The sequence below is a fragment of the Anopheles coluzzii genome, chromosome 2 (genome assembly GCF_943734685.1).
Source record: "Anopheles coluzzii chromosome 2, AcolN3, whole genome shotgun sequence".
Lineage (NCBI taxonomy): Eukaryota > Metazoa > Arthropoda > Insecta > Diptera > Culicidae > Anopheles > Anopheles coluzzii.
In genome coordinates this window covers 101,334,316-101,359,891 of record NC_064670.1, presented here as the reverse complement: position 1 = coordinate 101,359,891, position 25,576 = coordinate 101,334,316, and the positions used below count along the sequence as shown (strand labels likewise).

The 25,576-nt window shown below is 46.1% G+C and overlaps 2 protein-coding genes across 2 annotated transcripts in view; one reads left to right on the top strand and one right to left on the bottom strand.

The window, feature by feature from the left end:
* Positions 1 to 19,277, top strand: part of LOC120948966 (putative sodium-coupled neutral amino acid transporter 11) — a 28,036-nt gene extending 8,759 nt beyond the window's left edge. Inside the window, exons 2-9 of the mRNA XM_040365865.2 lie at positions 6,995 to 7,051; positions 8,669 to 8,863; positions 13,938 to 14,052; positions 15,246 to 15,501; positions 15,579 to 15,649; positions 15,734 to 15,895; positions 15,964 to 16,265; positions 16,336 to 19,277. Coding sequence (XP_040221799.1) covers positions 6,995 to 7,051; positions 8,669 to 8,863; positions 13,938 to 14,052; positions 15,246 to 15,501; positions 15,579 to 15,649; positions 15,734 to 15,895; positions 15,964 to 16,265; positions 16,336 to 16,620 — 1,443 coding nt within the window. The 3' untranslated portion in view covers positions 16,621 to 19,277. The remainder of the gene's footprint in view (positions 1 to 6,994; positions 7,052 to 8,668; positions 8,864 to 13,937; positions 14,053 to 15,245; positions 15,502 to 15,578; positions 15,650 to 15,733; positions 15,896 to 15,963; positions 16,266 to 16,335) is intronic.
* Positions 18,698 to 24,787, bottom strand: LOC120948967 (rhythmically expressed gene 5 protein). The gene is made up of 3 exons (XM_040365867.2): positions 24,041 to 24,787; positions 22,397 to 22,577; positions 18,698 to 21,362 (listed from the first exon to the last, which is right to left on the bottom strand). Exons 1-3 carry the CDS (start codon positions 24,155 to 24,157, stop codon positions 20,665 to 20,667), a joined length of 996 nt encoding a protein of 331 aa, XP_040221801.1. The 5' UTR covers positions 24,158 to 24,787; the 3' UTR covers positions 18,698 to 20,664.
* Between the last annotated feature and the right edge of the window lie 789 nt (positions 24,788 to 25,576).

Genomic DNA, 25,576 nt, shown 5'->3' with positions numbered 1-25,576 from the left:
TGTACGGTATAAATTACATTCCAATAACGTCTCCTTAATGCTGTCTCCTCCGCCGCTTGTCGGTACGCGAAACATCGTGCAAAAGCAATAAAAGGCGCTTCATGAATTGAACGCTCCAAACCGGGTTTGCGGGTGCCTTTCATTCAATATTTCCTTTTTAGCACCTTTGACTTTTTCTCCACCGCTCTGTCAGGTGTGGTGGGAAACGTGCAACGTCACGCTTTTATTTTTTAATCTTTCGTAAAAGCAGCTCGACCGAAGAGATGTGCTTGTGGTGGTTGGTGTGGAAGTCGCAAAGGTTTCTAACGGTCATGATCGGGGTCGTGATGCGATGAAGTTAGAAACGTTTCAATCAATTCTACGCGTCCGTTTTACTCACTTTCTGTGCAGAACGTAACGCGCTTTATTGCACTTTATGAATATATGCCAATATAGTACGTCCAGCTTCATTTAATTGCTTTTCAACCATTTTTTTAAGCATTTTCAATCAGCTTGACCATTCGGAGCATCATATGACCATTTCATATGAACGCTTTCACTCACAAAGCTCCAGTATGCTTATATACACTCTAGCAACCCTTTACAGATATCTTGAGACGATGGAGCAGCTCGTTATTTCTTCCTTTCTTAGCAATAGTACAACTCCATAGCCACCAAACAGATCACAATCTCTTGCACAACCATCCTGTTTTCAGCTAGTGCTGAAGCTTGTACGAACACCCAAAACCTAGAAAAGAATAAACACACAGCGGTGCCACTGAATGGCAAATCGACGGCAAAGACTTTTTTGTGACACAGAACAAAAGAGGTAAAAACAAACAGCCAAATCTCGAGCGCCCGCTTGAAGGAGTGAAATAAAATGAATTAACTCATTCAACGTTTTGCGTGGCTCCGGGAGACACTGACGGCTTCCTCCTCCCCAGGAGCTGGTCATGCCGACGGGCAATGCGAACCGGTAGCCTGATGAATACAAATTGAGTTTTCGGATTTTCTTCACCAGCTCCCTCCGTCTCCGTTCTGTCTGCCACCTACCGACTAATCCAGCGGCCACGATAGTCGGTGCGGATTGGGCCAATTCAGCAGCCCTCGTTTCCTCGAGTTAAGCTGTTGTGTTTTTCCTACGACAGTGGGAAGCTGACGGTGACTGGACCGGGTGGAAAATACTACGAGAAGCTCCAAGCATTCGCTGCCAAATCCTTCGATCTGCTGGTGGTAGAAATTGGAGAAATTTCGCTGCTCCTGCAAACGCTAGCCGAAAACAGCACAGGCACGAAATTCGACCTCGAGCAAGCAACATGTTATTGGATACGATTTCATTAGAACTGCTTTTGTATGAAGAGCCAGCGAGAGAAAGAGAGAGAGAGTGTGTGTGGGAACGTCGAGATGATTTCGTCCCGCAACAAATGATTCCATTTCTTGACCGCCTTCGCCGGCTTTTTGCCGGCAACATGCTACTGTCACACATTGCTTGAAACATAAAATATTAAGTACCCAAAAACTAAGGCTAGCTAGTAACCCGATCGGTTCTGTTGAGTGTACGCCACTGCTTTATTGTCATTGTTTGTGTGTGTGTGTGTGTGTGTATTTCGTTTGCTTGTCTTGCAAGAAGCTTTATCTTTCCCGGACCTACCAAGGTACGTTAAGCTTTTTCTATGAGGTGTAATGCGCTCTCTTTCTCGGATTACGCGGCTGATTACACGTGGTAAGGAAGACAAATTAATTCGTTATTTCTTTCTCCAAGGTTAAAGGTCGACACGGTGTTAGAACACCATGTCTGGAAATTGATCTTTCTTAAGGTGACTCTTGGGGGCATTTATAACTTTTTATTATGAATTTATACGTAGCTTTGCCTAAAAGTTGGGAGATTTTTGTTTTTGTTAATAAATTTCTCTCGCAATCTATGATCGTTTTTTTATTATTTGAAGAATTGGGTCCAGTTTAGGCTTGAACCCACAACCGTTTGTGTGACAGACTGCATGCTAGTATAAGTCGTCTTCGGCTGGTCATGATGAGATGAGGAGATTATCCAATATAATCGACGCTACGTTACACTTTTTGGATTCATTTTCTTGTTACGTCTCGATTGAGTAATATTTTATTTAAACAAAGCATTCAAAGGATTCAAACTTTTTAATTTGTAAAAGTAATAACAAATCCGCCTGTCTTACGTCCCACTTTCCGTACATTTGGACCCATAAAAAAAAGATAATCCGTTCCTCCAAGCAAGGTTTGCTAGAAATCGAGGCCAGCGAAGGATAAATCTCAACCAACTTGCTCCTCCCGCCCGTTGCAACGATGGTTCTGTAAACGATGAGCGGTGATTAAGCGCTATAAATTTACCTTGCCTAGGGGTGGCCCGGTTTCCCTCCAACGCTCGGTGTAGAAAAAAGCACTGCCTTTTCCACGAAACGGACCCAAATCGCCCGCAATTGCGCGCGTACCCGAAGGCTCTGTGCCCTGCGCTGTGTGCTGTCCGTCAATAAACAAGTCGATTTAATTACGCCGATATCAAAAATGCAATTAAATTGCTCGCCAACCCGGGTAAGACCGTAGCAGGACGGGTAGGGTTTCCCGGGGTGTAAAATAATCGTTCCTTTCGGTACGGTCGGTTGAGCTCGGCTGGTAGCATCGCTTTTTGTTGTTGTTGCTGCAGTGTCATTAAACACAGACTAGCGCCAACACATAGTGAAGTTGCTATGGGCAATTGAATCTGGAAACGAATCGATCATGGAAATAGAAAAAAAAAAACAATCTCGAATGAAACCTAATCAAAGAGTTTAGTTTAATTAGAAACGCTACCATCATAATGATTATCTTTAGTGAAACTCGTTAAGCATGATATAGATCACCATTACATTGCAGTGCACTGCACCGCAACAATAAAGTGGCACCCAGCGTCAATGGCGATGAAAAACGACCGTCGGCACAAACACCAACCACCTTCCTGATTGATGGGTTTCGCAATCAGCAAACGATTTGAGCAGCTCGTCCGTTAACACACCCTTGCCGTAGCCTGCCCCATTTACCAACAAATCAAACCCGGACTGGATCCAAGAATCTCAATTTTATCTCTCTTCTCGCTCCTCCTTCACATCCTACGAGGCACTTATTGAGAAGCGATTCCATTTGACTCCCTGTCACTGTAAAGGCACATCGATCAGTGCAACGCCTTGCAGCAGGCAGGCTGACAGCAGCTGGTGCAGGAAGGAAGAAAACGTCTTGCGCGTTTACTTGGTGAAGGGTAAAATGATGCCCCTCGGTTTGCCCAAGGAAACCATACATTGTGCGAGCCCGCAATGACGGAAAGACGACAGCCAGTTCCATTTCTCACACCATCCAGGTTTTTTGCGCCATCCACGAAAGCTTATCCCGGCGTGAATAACTACCTGATGACCCTGGGATCTGCTGTCGCTGGCAGTCGTGGAAACCGTGGCGCCAGCGAATGCTGCAATCAGCTTCGAAACCGGAGAGTGTCGGCGCGATCTGTTCAGGAAATGTTGTTCCATTGTGCACAGTGAGCGGGTGGAGTTTGTGCACTGATTGCAACACCTGCAAGCGGATAGCGTGAAGCGGACGGAAGCGTGTGGATCTGGTGGATTATACGATGCCTTTCCATCGTCTTCCAAGCTGACGGGAAGCAAATGCTGCACTTCGTTCGCTTCTGTCGATCCACAATGCTTTAAATAGAGGTGAGATTTGAGTGAGATTTTCTGAGCGCACTGTGTGTCCCGAACATCCCTCCGAATATCTACTCTCACTGTGTCTCCCATACATGGCACGTACGCTTCAACGGGTGCATATTCGAAAAGCTCCATCAAGCTTAAAAAAAGGACATAGCTCTTCACAGACAGCACAAGCACACACCTCTACGGATGGCCTTGAGAAAAAGTTACACAAATATTTGCTTAAGGTGTCAGATGGCAAACGGGCCCGCTGTGATGTTGTTTTTTCTCACGACCCACAAAAATATCCTCCCTCGATGCGGGTCACACAGAGCTTTTGCTTTCAATATTCTCAAATTATAAAGCACAGCTCAGAAGCTCGCAAAAAAATAGAACCAAAAACTTCACTTCATATTGAACCATCTTTTAGGTTTATTTGCGCACGATGCATCGTCGTATCGTTCTTCGCCGGCTTGAGGCGTGTTTGCAGCCAGAAAATGCAGAGCTACAGCGCCAACATTTGCATATAAATAACGGAGCTGTCAGGCGAAGTATTTCACGCCCCTCAAAATGTACGAGTATTAGTCTCGTAGATGTTGATAAAAGAAAACTTTTTGTAAAGCTTGACTCCATTCCATCTTTAAGGTTGTATTTTTTACAATCCAACTGTATTGCTTAATATAAACTCTATCTTGAACTGCTGATCAATCCAACAGCTCCTAGCTCGTAACGATTAAAAGCCTATCAAACGGATCACACCATCAATTCGGTCATAAATCTTGCGTACGTATCTCATCATTCATCCTATCCGGTGGGACGTCCCACTGGTGCATCACACACACACACATACACGATTGAGTGTGTTTTATTAATACAAATGTATCTGTCTTCTTTATGTGCCACCGGCAAACGAGATAAAAGCTAAACTGTGGAAAGCTAGCCGGTTGAACTGATGGTAAGATGTGACGTAGAAAAGTGACTCGAAGAGACAACGATTATGTTACAGACCAGCAACAATCCGTATTCAACTCACACAGCCGGAAAGAACATCAGCAAGGGGTTTGTTGATGGAGTGTTTAGAATGTCGATTCCTATCTGTTCGGGACACTGCCAACGATTGCGTGACCCCGGAGCACTTTCTTTTGCTGTCTTTCGCTTCAACAACCAACCACCGGAAATGAACGTTTTCTTTCTCCGCCTGCGTCTATTTGCGCATCATACTATAGAGCAATGGCCATCGCATAAATGTCATCGGTGAAATGATTTTCTAGACCAACAAAATTAGGTTTTTTTTGTAGATAAAAATCAAGCTGTACTTCACCACAAGACGCAGCTGCTAAAGGATTTTATTCTTCCACCCAACCGATGACGGTTTCGTAACACGGCTGATGGCGTTGCTAAAGCTGCCCATGACGTACGCGGCTGCCCTGTTCCTTTGAATGATTCTGCTTGTCCTTTCTTACGATATCGTTGCGTGTGCGTTTCTTTTTTTTTTCTTCCTCCATTCTATTCCAGTTTGCCCTAGCCGTAACAGCGGCGTAACCTTTGTCGTCTGCCCGAATGCCCAAACGGCTCATCCTCAAATCACATTCCACACAAAAGGTCGCCGCGTGCAAAGCAGAATTCAATCCATGGATTCAGTGCGAACCACAAAAAGGCGAATGATGCTGTGGCGAATCCTGTGCGGAGTGTCTTTTATGATCTTGCTTGCTTTTACGTCACACGGGTCGCACGGGGGGTTGTGGTAACGCCACGGCGCATTTGCCCTGGATGCTGTTATCTAGTGTGAAAGAATTATTTTGCCTCTAGTTTTGTCCCACCCTCACCATTTACGCCTGTGTTGCTTTCGTAGTGAAAAAAGGGACGGTGATAAAATAGACCTTTCTGCATACGTCGAGGCTGCTCCTCCTCCCTCGGGACGATAGGAGAGGATTGGGGAGAAAATATTCAGATGATGTGTGCGTTGGTCGACGATGGGCATGCACGGCACGTCTTGTCACTGACAGCAAGCAAGCAAGCTGTGGTCAACGGCCTGAAGGCATTGAAAACTCACTCCCGAAAACGTCCCCATGCACCCCCTTCCAAGTGGTTATGAAAAACCCATTGAGTGAGTCCCTTGCGGCATACAGCGTGATGGAATGCAGGCGCATGAGAGCTTTCGGTGTGTGTGTGTGTGTGTGTGTGTGTGTGTGTGTGTGTGTGTGTGTGTGTGTGTGTGTGTGTGTGTGTGTGTGTGTGTGTGTGTGATAATGTGATTATGGTTCAAAGGTTTTGTTGAATATGCTAACAGGTTGGATGATAATTTCAAAAGCATTAAGGATGGGTGGAGCTTTACAAATTGTTTTACTTATACTTTTACACATCAATTTGTTCAAGATAATGTTCAAGCAAAACGGACTTTTCACGATACAGGAAATGCACCACAACAAAACTGCTTGCGTCAGTAAAGAAAAGGCATTTTTCCCCTTTTCTTGCGATGCTAAGGGCACTTGTAAAAATACCTAGAACAAAATAACGCAACCACCTACTGCCGAAGAAGTGATCCAACATTCATCTTTCTGGCGAGAAGCATCTCGCACCCGGCAACAATAGCCTCCAAGCGTACAAACACACCTCCATCCAAATGGTACCACAAATTCTTCTCCTCACTCGTGTCAGCTACTCTTTGCTCGCACCATCGATAGCCATCGCGCCATTGATATTCATAGCAGTAAGCTGGTGCTGGTGGTGCTGGGTAGGATTTGAATTGGTCTGCCCGCGGTGCAAAACTGAACGGCACGAGTGGCAAGATGGAGACGCTCGGTACTTGACCGTAACGAGGCGATGGAGACGCATGGTGCAGCACGTGCTCGGTGAGGGATGAGTCCAACCGGGGCGGAACCTGCTGCTTGCAGCAGCTTAACCCGATCGCAAACACTATCGTGGCAGCGGGTTTAGTCTCTCGCTAGCTCAAGTGTTTGACTAGGACCATCCCGATATACACACACACACACTCATACGCGCTACACGACAAAGCCCCCGAAGGGGTATAAAATGGGAAAATAAAACAGAGATTCCACCACTCCGTTGCACGGTGTAAATATAATCCTATGATGGCAACGATACGGCTGGGGTATTTTTTTTTCTTCTTCATCTCCCTAAAATTGCTTTTTGCTCTGCACTCCGTTCACATATGCGATCGGCCTGTACAGTGTACTGCAAAGGCCACTCCATCGAAAGCTCTTTGTCCTGCTTTTCCCTCGGAATCCGTATCAATTGTATCCAACACTTGAGTTACGCTTTAAACTTTACCACTGCTTAACGTTTGCACTCTATTTTTTGTTCCTTTGCAGGCCAGTGACGATTCGGCTGAAGTGAACGCTTTCGATGACATCAACTCGCTGGTAAAGGTAAACATTGTGAAGTATTTGTCCCATCGATGTTTACCTCATTGAAAACAACTTGACATCGACCGTTGAACGAATTCGCACGGGTTAACGTTACCACAGGTTCCCATTGGAAAATCTGCACAAACCAATCAACAACGTCAGTTGTGGTTTAAAATCATGCCAAACTTTCTATTTGCACCGTGCGTAACAACGAAACTACGCGCCCAGAATCACTTCACGGCCACTTGTCGACTTGTCAACAATGTTGCGGGAAAATATATTCGTAAATCAAACAGTTCATTTGAATATAAATAACAAGCGTTGCAATATTTCCCAACGGTCTCTGAGCATTTCCCCGCCCAACGGCGACAACACTTCTGATGAAGTGTTTTTTCGTCCCATTTTGATTGCATTTTTTCATTTTGTCAACAAATAGTAAATAATTTCACTTTATTTGCACATAGTCGTTCAGCTTTTGGGCGTTTATTTGCAGTTTTTGGTCAGCTCACTTGCAAAACTTCCGAAACGGAAACTTCGTACCTTTAAAAAATGCCTATTAAAGTTCGAGCTCCATGCTCGAGCGTGTCATTTGCACGCTGACCCGTTTGATGAAGGATACGGTTTTGTCAATGCTGCTGTATCGTCCACCTTATCGTCCCAGGTTCACCCGGAGGCTCGAGGACAGAGCAAAGTGTGATCGATTTTTGCGACCTGTTGTTAGATCAGCAATTGGATTTGTAAACGGTCGTTTTTTGCCGCTTCCTAACACTCATTTCATTTTTCTCCTGCCCTGTTTTTCTGGCATAGCGGCATGTCGATTTGAACCCATTTTCTGCATCGGCTCTCTGCAACTAGCGTCTGGAATGTCGCTCGCACCGGCACCGGGCGGCTCTCGTATGCACATGACGTTTCATTAATTGAGTTCAAACCAATTTCGCTTCCGGGCGTTCCGGGCTGCTCGGGGGACGGTTGCCTTTCGGGGTGTATGGCCACACGTCCGGAATTTCCCTCCCCTCCGAAAGCTATGCGTCAAGCTCCCCTGGGAATGTCGTTGGGAGCTGACAGGACTGGGAGAAATGTTTCGGAAGTGTTATGAATAAATAATTGTCCTGGGGACGCCAGGAGCAAGCAAAGCTACGATAGGCCACTGGAGAGAGGTCGGACGTGTGCGTACGTGCGGCTTCATTAGCATAATGTTGATATTTCCAGTCCAAAAGCTGACAACGAGCGACAGGCGAGTTAGTTTTCAATTTTGCATATTTATGTTGCAGGGGTTTTTATTTAACTAGCTATAATTGCAGTGAGAAAAAGGTGCTGCTACACACTGACAGCTGTGAAGTGTGGACTTTTAGTTCCTTCAATTTAAAGCTTTCCATCACCGAATACACTATCCAAAATGGTTGAAAATGAAGCAAAAGTGGCTCTCTTTTCCCAATCATGCCAACCTTTTAAGCACTCTTTCCTTCGCTTGATCCCGGGCCAGTAAGTAATTGCTCATTAACGTAAGGTTTCATCTCATTTACGCCCGACCAATCATCAATTGCCCGGCGGCGGAGGCGGGAGCGGCTTGCTTTCATTGCACGGTTTATCGCTTTTAACGCCTGTCTGGCCGTGTTACTTTTTGTGCCCTTTTCCCAGCGTGACCAGGCCAACCAGGGCAAGCCGGCCGAAACGCTCTCATCGCTTCCGCAGGCGTCCTTCAACTACATCAATTCGATCGTCGGCAGCGGCGTCATCGGCATCCCGTACGCGCTGCACCGGGCCGGGTTCGGGCTGGGGCTGTTTCTGCTAGTGATTGTGGCCGCCATCACGGACTATTCGCTCATTTTAATGGTGAGTATTTTATACCGAGTATCAACATCGTACCGTCGTATTTTCTCTCTCAAGATGCATTATTAATTACTGGACGGTTGTAGCCGGTCCACCGATAAGCCGGCAGACAATTGCAAGCAAGCGTTATGATAGCGCTTTGAAGCGTACAATAATAGCGTGCTGCCTTCGCGTCGATGATAATAAATGCCAGCATAATAAAGTTCGCTTCCTTCTGCAACAAACGGTACTAGATAACGCCGTTGCGTGCTATCTTTCAGGATGAAAACATACACCCCACACACAAACACGTAAAAGAGAGTGTGCCTACATGAAGGTACGAGGCGTCTATTCAACATGCTCGTCACCCTGCCATTGTTTAGCGTACTTCCTTTGCTGTTTTTATTACCATTAAACTTCGTCACAAAATCCCTGCAACTTCTCCTCGAATCTCCGGGACCGCCGCCACACTCATAACATGCTGGTTTTAATGCGACAGGCCTTCGCCGCCTACTTTCATCTTCCACAGCTTGTGCACGTGTTTCGGGCAAAAGCCGACCGAATATATATTCAATTCTTATCCATCAGCCTACGCCCGCCAAAATGATGGTTATTGGGTCAAATGTTTACAAATTTATAACCCACATCAACGCCCGCTGTTGTGCTGGGTGTGAGCGCATCACCACACAATGGGCGAGCAATGAAATGAAGCCGTAGTACGGCGTCTTAGCAGGGGATGGCTCTAAAGTTTTCGTATCAGGCAAAAGTGCCAAAAGATTTTGAGCAAAACGGGAACGATATTGTTCGGTTGCCGTAGGAAAATCCTGGCGCAAATGGGTTTCATGGGTGCGGGACAATGACGTGAATTGTTTGTGTGGTGGTGGTGCAAACTGATGTGCAAACATTGGTCTCTGCTAGGCTCGCCCTAAATTGACGAGGTCCTGTGGACGTTTTGGAGGAGGGGCAGTGGGTTGTTAGATTGCCATGAAAAAGTCGTTATGATGAATTAAGAAGCATTCGCAGAACATCCAATTTTGTGTTACTATGAGGTGGTACATAGAAACAGCTTTTTTATTGCAGCAAGTATCACGACTTGAATTTCGATACTGACAAGCTTGCTCATTCAATTACTTAATCAATTTTTTTTTTGGGATTTTTAAATCATAAGTTTCAAAAGCAACCCTAATAATCACGACCGAGATGCTTTTCCCATTTAAAACAACATTACCTTCATTTTAAACGCTACACAAACTAAAGCAGGAACTAAAAACCTTCTCTAAACTTTGAATCCTGCTGAATGGTTTTGCATACGTTTGCGGGTTTTTGGCTGTAACATTGAACACTCTTTTTTTGCCACACGCCCAGTGCACCACCGTCACTGGCATGCGGCAAAACAGTGGGGCTGCTGCAGAACATTTGCATTATTTATTCAGCAACATACTAAGCGGCATGAGTAGGACGAGTGGAACGAGAGGAAATAAACTAACCATTGAAGAAACGGTTACATTATGGCACTTCAACGAGAGAGGGACGAAAATGGAGAGAAAAATCACACAAACGAACACAAACTCTCGCACACCTCTGTGTTGCAGTTTTATGTTTCCAAGCACTTGGCATGAAGCTGTTGCTGGTGTGATGATTACCCTGCTACAGAAAACCGTTTCATTTGCCAATAGCTAACCGATTGCGAGAAAAATCCCTTTCTCCATGCCAACCGGTCCAGACCGTGAACGTGAACTGTACAAACAAACACACACAAAAAATGCCGGGTCTGGAAAATCTCATTTCCTAATGACACAGTTGGCATCCATTCCATCGGTATCTGGCACTGTTACACTCTTCCGAAACAGGGACGAACGAAATAAGCCGAAACCAAGGGACAGCACGAATGCACCATGAAAAACAGAAGGAAAAAAACCAGGATGGCACAAACTTTTGCAGTCGTCTATTTTTAAATTTTTATTTTTGCACACAACCACAAACCCTACGCTCCCGATGGTGGGTAGATAGAGTTAGCCCACGGCAAGATAATTTCAATCGAAACCGCCAGTAAGTGTGTGCGCGAAGAAACGAGCAAAAACTGAACACCCGAGACAAACTGAAGAGTTGTGCAAAAAAAAAAAAAAAAACTTTCTTTCACACTTTTCCCTTTTGGGTGCAAACTTTGCCCAAGGGACAGTTTGCAAAAATGCAGACGGCAGAAAAACATAATACGTACACCATTAAAAGACGATACCGGCAAAATGAAATAGGGCAAAAACCGAAACCACAGGAACATTGCCAATCCCGTTTGCCCAGGGTCAGGCCGGTTTTGTTTTCCAGCTCTTGCCGCTTCCACCGGGGGGGGGGGGGGCAAAAGAGTTGGGTCGATTAAGGGTAAGAGGGTGGAGGGTATCGTCCCGTTTCGCCTGCGAGGGGAACACTTGCCTCGTGCCAGGAGGAACGCCTTTTGGTGCCGTTTGAAGTGGCACAAACCGTCCTGCATTCACCACTTTATCTCAGGAACAAAGAGAATTGGCTCTGGAACGTTGCATTTTGTTACTTCGCTTCAGGATGCTTAAAATGTAATTTGTGGAGTTTGTTTCTGCTTGCTGTTCAGTGGTGAAGGAGGGAAAGTAAGTGTCCATGGCTTTGCTTTGTTTCTCCTATTCATTCGGTAAAATAGATTAACCGTAGCGGGCGGCGTGAAAGCCCGATTTACGACAATACACCAACTGTTGTGAAGTGAGCTTCTTGAAGGACCTTATAAGAGTGTGTACCAACACACACACACACACAGAGGCACACACAAAAGAGCAAACAAAAGGGCCAAAACCTGCACCAGCAGCGGTACCAGCGGCAATGTGCAATCCATTAGCAAAGTGGCGCGCACGCTTTCCAAACGCCACAAAAGGGGAGCAAACAAGGACGTGTTTAATTTACGAAGGCATTGAGCGTTCTGCCAGGCACTGTCCGGACGGTGGGCGTCCGTTTGCATTCGTTAAGATTGCTTTTTAATCGCATTAGGCTGGCAAGACGAAATTAGTGACGATTCGTCAAGCACTCCCAAGGAACGCCACCCTGCTGAAGCCTGTTGAGGCACACGAAGCGGGAAAGTACGCAAACCACACACACAGGCACGCAAAGGCTTTGATCGTGTTAAACGTGTAGCACTTTATACGCCGGTCGGGTGCGCGCAAATTTTGAATGAAACACAAACGAACACATTCCACACACACAATTTAGGCACATTTTCATCCGACAGCGAGGAAAAGCTTCCTCCTTGTTTATTGTGTGCCGTAGGATTGCGTGTACGGTTGCGTACGGAGGTTGTTTTCGGAAGGAGGGTTGTTTGCCCCCACCATGCACAGTTATCTCACACGCAACGCCTCCAGGAAATAAAAGCCCAGCGCAATCGGAGCCGGCTTGTAGTGGCCTGGGAGTCGAAATTGTGAAAACAACGAATTGCTCCACACCTACTCATCACTCATGCTTCTGGTTTTTATGAATGAATAATACATATTTCACACTCGTGCGTGGGAGCGTGGAAAGCACTTCGCATCAGCCAACTCAACGAGCTTCACAGGCATAACGCTTGCAGCTCCCGAGTGAAGATGCATCGCTATGCCATGTTTCATTTTTTTTATGCTGTTCCCCTTTTCAAACACAAAGCTTTGCCAACAGCCAGTTAAAACCTTCAAAACTGTTGCTCAGTGGGCTACAAATTGAGACCGTGAAAACGGCCGGCTGGCGAACGATGCCTTTTTTTTGGGGGGGTAGAGTAAATTTGTTACCATCAACACGCTTGCCTCCTTTTCGGCCGCTTCAAGTATGTACGTGGGTGACGAGAAATCATCACGAAAGCCCGGTACAATGAACCCCTGGTTGAGTCGGTGTCGACTAGCAAGCGAGCGATCCTGTTGCACATTTTGCTCGAATTTGCCACCCGAGGAGGAGATTAATAGTTACGATACACGGAGCGAGATTTAGGGCGGCAAAATAGGTTTAAACGATGGCATCGTTCCTCGTTTGCACTCGTGAGCGGATCGCTTTCAGCCGCAGGATCTGAACAGGCCTTCGGAGACTCTATTATCTGGAGTATGGTGTGCTGGAGTATTGTTCAGGCAGCATATTAAAATTAAAGCACAATGCAGTCGTTTAACGTTATTTATAGCGGCTGGCGGGGGGAGATGGGAGTTGTTTTAATCTAGAGAAGGTTTCAGAGGGGCGGGGAAGGGTGGTATAATTGGAAAATTTAAGGCACAGTATCACTATTCATTTGCAGTATAAGTTATACCGATGTAAAAGCGCTTTTAAAAGCCCGTCGCGTAGTTTAAGTAATGAGAATTTAAATGCATAAGGCTTTCCTGTTAAGCTCGTGCTATCTGGTAGGCATCTCGTTGTGGACATCGGTTCTAGGCTTATCGGCGAATATTTCGTTGTGAATAATAACTCCAATAAAGATAAAATTTGCATAACTTCAGGCGCGTGGAAAGGATTCCGCGAATTGTTAAATAAAAATCCTTATTGTACATTTAGATATGAAGTACTTTTGGCAGATCTACATGTAAATTCGCCGTTTCTAGTCGTGTCGCACATTATAATTGCCATTATAATTGCACATAAAATTGTGTGTTGACCGCAGAACAGCTTAACAGTACGCTTATGGTAAGCTATTTGCATAACTGCAGGCGCCTGAAAAAGCTGACTTTATTCGGTTGATTCAATTCCATATTTTACAGGTATTTTGAAGACCAAATAATGAAGAGTTCATTAAGAGTTGCAAATAACACTGAAACAGAAATTCACACACATGACTTGGTTTCATTAAATTATCATTTTCAATTTGCGAAATGATTGCTTCAATTTTCAATAACGTTCGTGCGATTACCCTCTAATAGCTTGACTACTTTTTTGCAATACCAATAATAAACACTCACACGCCACCACCAAAATGCATTTTCCGTTGATCCATTGACAGCGCACAGCTGCATGCACTCAGGGATGCTTTCCCGATCCCCGATTTATATATTCCGTACCCGTGCGCGTTACTCACTCGTGACTAATTTCCTCTCTTTTCCCTCCAATTTCCCCGAATGTCTTTTTTCTCCCTGTTCAGGTACGCTGCGGTCACCTGAGCGGAAGATTCAGCTATCCCGGCGTGATGGAAGCCGCATACGGCAAGGGTGGATACTATCTGCTATCGCTGCTGCAATTTATGTACCCTTTTTTAGGTGAGCGTTCCTTGTTTTCCCCGTTCCAGCGGTGCGACCATACCTGTTGTACGGGGAAAGGTGGTGCACAAAAACCCCACGTAGATATAAAAACAGCTCCATGTTAGCTATGAAAGAGGGAGTGTGTTGTGTACGAGAGAGCGAAAGAGAAGGCAGAAGGGCAAAAGCGAGTGAGTCAAAATGCAATCACGTTTTTAACCTATTTCTCGAAACTGCATGGGGTCGATCCGGTTTTCGGAAAACTAGAGCACGGCACCGGAGCGCTTCATCAAGCATGGCACAGCGTTTGCGTCATGGTTTGCCCCAAAAAAAAACACGTACACACGTCCTTTTCGGTGGGTGCTAATAAAGAATACCACCACAAGAAATTTAACGCCCAGCACACACACACACACCGACACACAAGAAAGACTAGCTTTCTTTGTTCCGCTTTGTTCGTGTCTTGGCTACAATTTGCCCCGGTCATGCTTTAAAAAAGAAACCAACCAAACCGTCCTTGGATGAAATCTGTTCCAAAAAAAAAGCTCTAATGACTCACATTCAATCGGTGGGTGAATGTGGGTGATTTATTTCCATGCAACAGGACGGGACTTGTTTCTTTCCAGTCTCAGAACTCTCGGCTGCCCTTTCAAGCAGGATGTGCTACAGATAAAAGAGTCGCAATCACTGTTCGCTACGTGTAAGAAACCAAACTAACGCAGCTAATTAGTGTGCATAAACCAATAAAAATCTATCCGACGTCATCGAGAACGCAGTACCCGTCTGCCGCGGCTGCGAGACTTATTCAATTAAAACTTTCCCATTTCTATTGGAGGGATAAAGAGAAACCTAAACACCTACACGAGTCACGGGAGGCGCTAATGAACAGAGGACAGGACCACGCGGTAGCTAGCTTTAATCGTAATCAACACCCCTCACCGAAATGGCGGAGCGATCGAGCCCGCACGGACCGAGAAATGGAATGGAAATCGTTCGAAGTTCAAGCGCTGCCCACTCACGCTACGATTCAAGCTTCTGTCCTTCTCTTTCCTCCTGCAAAAACATATAAAAACACACTCTATTGCTCCAGCAACATTGTTTAGAATCGTTAGCAAATCCTTTGTCTCTAAGCGTCATTTCATTCTGCACCATCTGTCTATTGCCTTTCCGCATAACACTAAACGACGCCTTTGGGTATGCAATCCGCCCGGCAGCCATGATATCGTACAACGTGGTCGTGGGCGACACACTGTCCAAGGTGCTGGTGCGCTTTGTGCCGGCCTGGGGCAGCTCGATGGGTATGGTACGGTTCGGCGTGGTGCTGGTCGTGACCATCTTCGTCGTCATACCGCTCTGTCTGTACAAGAACGTGTCCCGGCTGGCGAAGGCAAGCTTCCTCAGCCTGGCCTGCGTGGTGCTCATCCTGATGGCTGTCGTTTACAGGCTCCTGTCGGGAGATTACAGTGTCGTGTAAGTATTGTTTGGGAGAAGGGTTTTGCCTGCTTAAAGCTCATTCTTTTCCTCGTCCAACTCACCACTATATACAGCCCCAACACTCCAGAATCTTGGCGATTTGCCCACAGTGATCTGATTCCGGCCGTTGGCATAATGGCATTCGGTAAGCATGCCGAGTGCGCCTGCGAGTGTTGTGCTTTACACTCTACTTGTGTGCTATTTCGTCCTTTTTCTCCAATCCCCACAGCCTTTATGTGCCACCACAACACGTTCCTGGTGTACCAATCGATGCAAAACGCTACTATGGAGCGCTGGGAGAAGGTGACACACTTTTCCGTCGGATTTGCCTGGCTCGTGGCGGCACTGTTCGGTATCGCCGGCTACTGCACGTTTCGAGCACTTTCGCAGGGTACGTACTGGCGAGCTGTCATCCAACCTTATCTAGCTGGTCATCACTGTTCTTATCTCTGCTTGTAGGTGATCTACTGGAAAACTACTGCTGGGATGACGATCTGATGAACTTTGCCCGCGTGCTGTTCTCCGTCTCGATTCTGCTCACCTTCCCGATCGAATGCTTCGTGTCGCGGGAAATTGTCCGCACGCAGATCAAACGGTTCTACTCGCACGAGGTCGTCGAGTATGACACGGACAAGGATCCGAGCCATGTGACGGGTGAGGAGGACGACCGCAAATCAATGATCACGACGCTGGTGATTGTGTTTTCGGCGTTCATCATTTCGCCCTACACCGAGTGTCTCGGGCCGGTGCTGGAATTAAATGTGTGTTTCGCTTATGCTATCAATCCAAAACTATATCCTCCACAACATGCTAAAATGTATTGCTTTACAGGGTCTGCTTGCTGCTATTCCACTCGCGTACGTCCTTCCCGGACTGGCCTACATTCAGCTCAGTCCACACTCGCTGTTCAGCCAGGAGAAACTGCCCGCGGCCGGCCTGGTGCTGTTCGGTACGATCGTTACCATTTCCGGTGCCGCCATCCTGATGCCGAACTTGATTGGAGATTGCCGGACCGGTATCATTATGGGATACTGCAAGGATGACGAGCGGGCCCTAAATGGAACGTTCTTTGTTGCTTCGACGCTGGATCCAAACTGTGCAACGGACAAGATGTAAAGCGGGCTGACAAAACGGATTACAAAACACTATACAGGAGGGAAACATTACAATCAAAAACTACTGATACTGAGAAACAGAAACAAAAACCAAAGAGTAAGGTTAGGAATGGCTAGTTTACAATGTTGTTTTGTATCTCGCTGGAGATAGTTTACACCTGTTGTTGCGTTCACTTACGAGGATATTTTGAAAACATCGTCGAGATACTTTTAGCGCTACCTACTGACGCCATGTGGTGCTTTCAATCAGCAGTATTCGGTACCTGCAGAACTCTCTTTCAGAACAAACGAACCCTTTTCTAAACAGGCTTTTCTAACACTTTTTCTACTGTAACGGTAACTTAAACTATATTTTTATGATGATCGAGATGAAATCAAATAATTTATATACGCTATTTCAAGGGAGGCCGATAGATTTATATTTGTATAACATATTATCATACCAATCTACGACTTTTCTCTTGCTTGCGTTTCTAACTCTTACACCTCTTTACATACAACAAGCAATCAAAGCTCTATTTGACAGTAACATACTATACGAAGTGTCCACAAACTGAACACATGTTGAGATACTACACCAAAACAGAACCGATACTCACACAAACACACCTACATACTATAATAAGAATCAAAACCAACAATTTCAAACGATAAAATGAAGCAGAAAAAATGCATTACCACTATCCATAAATCTAATCTAATAGTGCACCAGCAACCAATCAATTCAGTCTTGATAAAAATGTGTAGCAGTGTCCTCGAACACGCGTATTGAAACTTTTAGGGAACAGATCGAAAACATAATCATAAATCATAAGAAAAACGAAAAACAAAAACTCTGAACCAACGCTGTTTTGAAGGTAGGAAGAGAAGAAAAACACAAATCACTTACATCGATTAATGGATGTTAGGAGATTGTTAAATGAATAGCGAAAGATGAAAAGATGTACCAATATTTAACTAGCAAAACAGAACTATTATTATGCAAACAAACACATGCATTTGAAAATGGAAAAAAATTAAACCCATTTGTTTGTTGTTACAAACAACTGGGAAAACAATGTCCGACCAAGACACAATAGACTGCGCTCTGAACACGGTCGTAGCATACCTTTAGGCGGTTGAAACCCATTTTAAACCCTTGAAGAGGCAAGATGATTTGTATCATGCGGTAAAATACGTTTTGATTGTGGTTGAATGCAGTAAAGCGTTGATTGTCTGGTAAAAAACTGCAGATTATTTGTGCGTGCGTTGATTCAATATAACAGTCCGTAATCCATGTAAGTAACGATACATGTATTATGATGTCCTTCCGGAGCACCGCGGAAAGACAAATTGTTCGAATTTTACTTTTTTTGTTGACATACGCTACAATTAGAATTTCTTTCTTTATCATACTCAATTGAAAATTAATTGAAATATTTACAAAACAAACCCTTTAAATAAATTCCACTTATTAAATTATTGCCACACACGTAAACACAACTACGAAAACACAAACACAGAGAGATAATATATGAAAAGAAAATATATTTTAAGTAGCTAAATTTATCAAATCAATCTATAGGAGAAGAAGAAATCAAACGAACATAAGGACAACTAGAACAAACAAACCAACCAAAAAAAACCTAGCGATCCACATTACGAGCTGATGTTATGAATGTTAGACAATGTACTGAATAAAATCCAAAACTAGACCGACCGAAGTCGCTTTCGCTTCCCAAATTTCTTCCCGTTCACGATTGGACGATTTCCAAATCGTGGTACCAAACGGGTATCCCGCATTAGCTCACGCTGCTAAAAACCCCATAACGCATCGATAATTGCTATTCACACCTGCTTTATAGCTTTCGCTCCACTGTCGCGATCCGCAATGTTTGGTGACATATGGGTCATCCAAGTGGTTCAAGGGTAGCGTTTGATGGAAACGTTTTGTGCTAGGATTGAGTCCATGGTCATCTGCAGACCGAAAAGGGTGTACATTATGGAACACAAACGAGGATGAAACCGGCCACCGCATTAAGCAATCAGAGTTTCTTTCCTTTGCCCAACCAATAAGTATCACACAGTACACAGAAGGGTTATCGTTTTGAATTATTTTATTTCACTTTGCATTTTGAAATACATCTCAAAACACACCGCACCTCAATGCTACCTTTGGAGTTCGACATTCGTCAACAAAATTAATCACACTTATCTTCAAACAGACGTACCATCTGAAGCATGTTTGCCTGGGTTTGCTTTACATAATGCTTCACTCCTTGCGCATCTTGTTTCCGGATGGGGATGTGTTCCACCTGACAGGTGCTACGCTTCCATCCCCTGGCACAAGATCCCTAACCATTAATACATCACAATTATTTGATTCCTTCCTTTCGTCGCTATACTAGCTCACAGTAGCTTACCACTAGTGTACGCCCCTGTAATGGCGTTTTTTTGTCTTTTCCATCTACGATTTGCGAGAATATGTCTTACAACAAGTGTGTTGCCTATCTTGTCTGTTCAACCCTTCCTCCCGTTCCTTTCTTCTCATTACAGCCTAAAACATTTCTGTGTTTTGGGGACCTAAAAACCGGGTTGCACTAATTACTTCCCATTTGCCTTGCGAGAAATACGAAAGAAAAAAGGTAAAGTGTATAGTAAAAAAAAACAAACAAATAAGCATAACCTAACTTTATCCAATAACCTAAAATTAATTTTAAAAAACTTCTCCAAATTATTTGGAATACCGTTCAATTTTGGGAGGAAACCTTCGGCACCCGAGTAGCGCATCTGCACTCTCCGTGTGCTTCCGTTTCGTACCCAAAATCGTATAAATTTGTCTGGTGTATGCTTTGTGTGCGCCCGATTTGTTGCTTTTGTATGTTTTGCTGTGCTGACGTATCTTTGACATATTTTTGTGTGTTTGATTTTTTTGTTACTATGGCCATCTACTCTGCCCCCATGTCAGCACGTGGCCTCTGCCTCTCTAGATAGAATTGCTCAAACTCTTGCCATTACTTGCCATACCTTCCGCCATTTGCAGGCCGCGCGCACCGCACACATAAATACATTGAGAAATAATTTAACGTACCCCTGTTGCCGCTCGGGCGCGCTTAACACATATACCAATAAAATAATGATAAAATTAAATTAAATCCATCTCGACCGAGGCTACTGTTAACGCTGCAGCCGCTGCAGCACTCTCTCTTTCATACTCTCTTATTCGTATTCTTTTGCTTCTCGTCGCTTCTCCTGCACTCATGGCGAGAGCAACAAAACTAATCACGAAACGAATGAAGTGTGCACCCGCGCATGAATGACGTAATGGGTTATAAATAGTATTAAAAAGCGCGCGAGCGCTCTCTAGCGGGAAACGTCCCGAAGCTCTGTCTGTCACACACCCGGCGGTTCTATCACACGATCTTCAACGATCGGCAGAGCACTCCGAACGCACCCTTTCCCAGGCAGGCGTACGGCTAGAACTCTCGATCAACACAACCAGTACCAGTTGATCGCAGTTAGCTTGCGCTGCTTGCAGGGTGAGGCTTCTGCATCGATCGTAAAAAGAAAGCAACCGCGCGGGGCGGCGTTGTTCATCGTTGTGGTTCCGATTAGCTGTGCAGAGGTGCACGATCGTGTTTGTACGGTCAATGTCTAGCGCTAGTTTCTGTCCGTTGCTGCCTCGAAACATCCCACATCGCACGCGATGCTGAGCACAGCTCTTCGACTGGAATGTTTGAAAAGCTCGTCTCTATCCGTTTTGGAAGATTCATAACGTCGTCGTTTTGGGTCTGCGTTTCGTTTGAAGAAAAAAAACAGAACCGAACCGGTTCGCAAAATTTTGTTTGCCATTTTTTGCTCACTGTACGTCTCAGTCGTTTGTCTGCATTCTTCTTCTGGTGATGGTGATGATGGTGGTCGGTTGTCCTATGCTCGGATCGCGTCGTTCTGGTTTTCAGCATTCAGCGGGTTAGGTTTTTGTTGTTGTTGTTGTTGAGTTAATTAATTAAAATCACATTCAGCTTTCGATCGCGATCGGTTTCCGTTTGCAGGACGAACGCGGGGCTTAGTGCGCGTTGTACACCCGGTAGGCGGTGCGGTACGACCGGAGGTAGTTGGGCAGACGCTGAACGTAGGCATACACTTGCTGTGTGGGTGCCACAACCGGCAGCACTACGGCCGGCCGGGGTGCAGCCGTCGTCGTCGTGGGTGCGGCGGTGGTCGGTGCAGCCGTCGACGGCAGATGATGCTCCTCGTTCTGCTTCAGGCTGTCGTAGATCTGCTGGAAGCTGGGCATCTTCTCCTTGCCGAGCGTCATCTCCTTAATGTCGTCGTCCTTGGGCACGACCGGTGCCGGCTGCACCTTGTCCTCCTCCACGGGCGTACCGTCCGGGCGGAGGCGCACCACCATCGGGCCGGTCAGGTAGTTGCTCGTCTGCTCGTACGGGGCCAGGTTGTTGAAGTGGGCGGACGCGGCCGGCTCGTAGCTGTAATCGACGTTCGTCGGTGCTTCCTGCGGCAGATGGTTCTGCGGCTCGGAGTACTGCATCTCCTGCCCGGTAGGTCCACTGGCGTAGTCGTAGTCCATGCCGTACTTGTTGACCGGGCCGTTGCCGCTCTTGCGCACCGCCCCATCGGTCGGGGCCGGATCGTCGAACAGCGGGTTGTGCTCGAACTGCTCGCTCATGATGTAGGCCGGCGCGACCGTCGTTTGCGTCTTCTTTTTGCCGTTCTTCGTGTGTCCGTCCATCATCGCGTCCCAAACTGCGGATACAAGCAAAGGCGAGCGAAACAAGAAACGATCAGATTAGATTTGCAAAAACAGAAAACGAAAAAACACACACACCGCGAAGATTCTAGCCCACTAAAATGCCAAACCAAACCCTGTGAACGCATCTCGCCTTGACCGACGGAAGATCGACAAGAACAAAATAACAAACAGAAAAGAGCAGACCGTGGACTTTACCGGTGAACTTTGCGGCTCCCGGCATTGCCGATCATAAATCAGCATCTATGGCGCGATCACGCGATACTCCTACACCGAGCAGCGATCATCTTGCGCGAGATCATTTGCGCTTGCGTCACCCCTTTATGGACATTATTTGCTTCCTGCTCCATCTCCATCTGCTCCTCCTCGGAAGGCATCCACCGCGTTTTGAAGGCATCCACCGTACGCTTATCGCCGAGAGGTCTCGGAAGGTTTCCGAGACCTGCGCCGACTGTCAATCAAACCGGCACGATCCTCTACGCGCGCGGTGCGGTCTCCGCCACTTCCGACACGGCGGGGATGGCTTCACAATCAAGAGGCACTTGTTCATTGAGAGGCTTTCGTACATTGTCGCTCCGACCCGCTAAGATCCAGTCGCTCCCCTCATTCGATCAAGGTTGCATTGGAGGCCATGATCGTGTGGAGGGACGATCAAGTACAAAGTTAAAGGGGCATCGCCGTACCGAGTGCAGTCACGACGCCGTAAATAATATCAGTTGTTTGTTCTAATGGACAAATTAATCTTTCAGTTTTGCTCTGAAAGGTGGCAAGTTTTTTCCTCTTCTTCTGGAAGTACTGATGTGTACGTGTACATGTAACACCTTCAGATATACCCGCAAAGAGACAATAATTTTAAATACCGACTCAAATGACCCCGGAAGTCGCACGGCATCGACTTGAAGCCTCGAGAAATGTGTTCCTGTTTTGGTTCACGATCACGTTCCCGGATTTCCACGCAAGCGAAGTTTCTGGCTTTGGCTTCCTATGGCTCCCCAGGCACTTTGGATAATATGGCACCGGCAATACTTACTTATATCGGTCGCTCCACGCTGGTACGGGTCCATCGAGTCCAGGTGCGACTCGTTCATGTCCTGCAGCTTGTTGATGCCGTACATCAGCAGATTGCGCTTGCACATGTTGGTCGGCATGTCTTGGGAGTTTTTGCAGTAGCTCGACACCTGCTTGGCGAACATCGTGTACAGATGCGACATCTAACGGGTTCAAGAAAACCATGCAAACGAGAAAAAAAAACAAAACAAAGAAACCATACATAAGTAATGATACCGAAAAGTGAAAGCACACGCAGCAATCACGGGCAATGGGCGCGGAATGTGATGATGGTGCTCCTACTGCTACTGCTGGTGGTATGCGACCAGCCCTTGACGTTGATGGCGTTAGTAAATAGCTTCTTTCTTTACTGCACAACAATCGCGAACGCGCTCGGTTTGGCACACTGCGCAGCGCAAAAACAAAACCGAACGAGATTGTGCGGTGCGTGACGACTCGCTTTTTGGAGTGGCATACTTCACGCCACGGGCATTTTTTTGTTTTTTTAGATAGGCGGGGAGGCAAGGCCCACTAATGAAATGCCCCACAGACAACACGCTACAGGGTTGAAATTGTAGCAAAAGAAAGTAATGCTGCTTGAGGTGCTTGAACTCAGGAATTTTGCTAAGATTGGAATTTTAGGAACTCTGCACTGTTTCAACTCTCAATAAAACTGCAATAAATGCCTGTCCAAGGTGATGTAATCTAACAAAAACTTGTATGCGTTTGACCTCTATTTGCTAGCACCCCACTGCATCATCCCGTCCGATCGGACGTCATACAATGTAGGGAAGAACGCGAGCTTCCCACCTGCGCGAAGGCAAACCGTGCGGCCTTAGCGTAGCCGGCACGCTACAAATCTCCTCGTAATTGATTGCGATCGTGTTGCACATCGCCTACTACAACTAGGCCCTGCGTCAGACGATTTCTATGCCTGCCTGCCTGCCTGCCTGACGTCAAACACGGTTTGCTGGGATCTAGTGATGCTTTCTGGAAGCTTTCCCCTGTTTAGAGCACCCTTCAGCGCTGTTCCGGGATGACCCTCAAGCTCGCCCTGAAAGGGTGCACGAACTCCACCCCAAAGCACAACTAAACGCTGGCCTTGACTTTCCTTGACACTGGCATACATCTTGGCACCCTCACAAAACGCCCCGAGGGAGAATCCGGTTTCGTGCACACCCTGACCTAGGGCCTGGCGCGGACCAACGAAACCCGTCGGACGAGTTTTCACCCCACGCATCTAAGCGCAAAGCGGGCAACGTGGGCACGAAGACGCTCCCTGGGACGACTCCCAAATACGGACACCTATCGGTTTAGATCTGATCTACCAAAGTGCAAGGTTCTATTGGGTTGTGTGAACAGGCAGTTGAGGTCGATTTCCAAAGTCCTTCACATCTTGGAACAGGTATGCTAATCAAACATCGGGAAGCACACCTTTACGATAACAAAAGAAACTACAACGCATCTAACGCCTCGAAACTGACCTTTCAGGCAATGAATTGACTGGTTAACCTCCTCTGTCTACCCGAAAGAATGCACTTTCACTCAACCAACCTCCACCAAAAGGACACACGCATCACACAATTCCCATCTTTCACCTGCAAGACGCTGCAACGAGCACACTTACCTTTTCGCCACGGCTGAGAAACTCCCACATCGGGATGGCCGAACCGGAACACACGGTCACCAGGCTCGACACCACCATTACCGCCGCACTGAAGCTAAGCTTCCTTCCGTGTGCCATTTTGTACACTGCAACTGGCAACTTCACTACTTGCTTCACAACCAGAATCCGATACACACTGCGCTGCGCGACGAAGGGTTTCGTTGCTTACGAGTGCATTTAAGTTTTCCGTTGCTTTTGCGTGCTGTTTTGTTTTGCTTTACACACGGAACTAGTCACACCAGTGCACTGGAGATGGAGATTTGAATTTGCTTCCGGGCCCAGTGGCTCAGTTTACGACCGCACAGTCGGTGTTTGAATGGTTCCTTCCGTTTTTTTTTTTTTAATATTTCCGACACTGTGTTTCTAATCTTTCACCGCTTCTCACCACTGCACAATTGTTTTGTTTTTTTTTCACTGCTTTATTCACCTTAAGGTTTTTTTCCGACTTATTCTCACTTAATGCGCACTTGCTTGCTCACACCGTTTAATGATCGTTCACTGCTTCTCGCCTCTTCTAATGCACAAAGTTTCACTTTCGCTCTACCACAATTGAGGTTTATTTGTTTTTGTTTTTAGTTACTTTTTGTTTCTTCGTTTGCTGTCTTGCTTGTCCTGCTAAAACGAAAAGACACTTGCGGTTGCTGTTTTCTGAGTTGACGGTCTGCACCGTTGAAGTTTCTGGCTCGAATTAAACGCGCTCTCTCGGGCGGCCTTCACTTTATATACCGCGCGCTGCTTCGTAAATCATGACGTCATATACCGACTGGCCGACGCCAGCCGAACCGCAAAGCTTTCGTGCATTCCAACCATCGTCGCCTCTCAAGCACACCGCCCCTCCCCATTGTTTGCCCCCCCTTGCCCGAATAATCTTTCCCTTTCCCACTGGCGTGAAGCGCCCGGGCTGCTGGTGTTTCACTCTGTTGCGGATCTCGCCGCGGTTGCCTTACTCTTTGGTAAACAACGTCGGGGCTCGCAAGCAAGCTCGCTCACTGATCACGATCGTCTTCTTTTCTATCGAACGCGCCCGCAACCACTCTCTCATCCCTCGCCCGCAACCCATTGCTAACCCTTTTTTTATTCCCCCGTGCCGTGTGTTTATCATTTATTTCTCTTCCGTTTGTTTATCATCTGTCTTCTAAGCTTTGGTGATCGTGTTTTTCATCTTCTAGCCGTTTGGCTGTATATATTTTTATCTCGTTGGGTACGTTTTTCTTTCTTTTGGATTTTTGCAGTTTTTTTTGTCATACATTCCCCGCTAACAGAGCGAAACTCAAGCGTACGTTATTATTGTTCGTAGCGTTATTTGTTTTGTTTGTGCAGCTTTTTATCTTGAATTTCTTCTCGCCAAATTCTTGGGCGCACACAGCCGCCCATCTGCACACCGATCTGCGCAGAATCGAAATTATTCAAAGCACTTCTTCTTTTGCGCACTCAGTTGCTGCGAAGGAAGTTTGTCTGTTGACGATTTTATTGCTAATTTTGCGTACAAAAACAAAA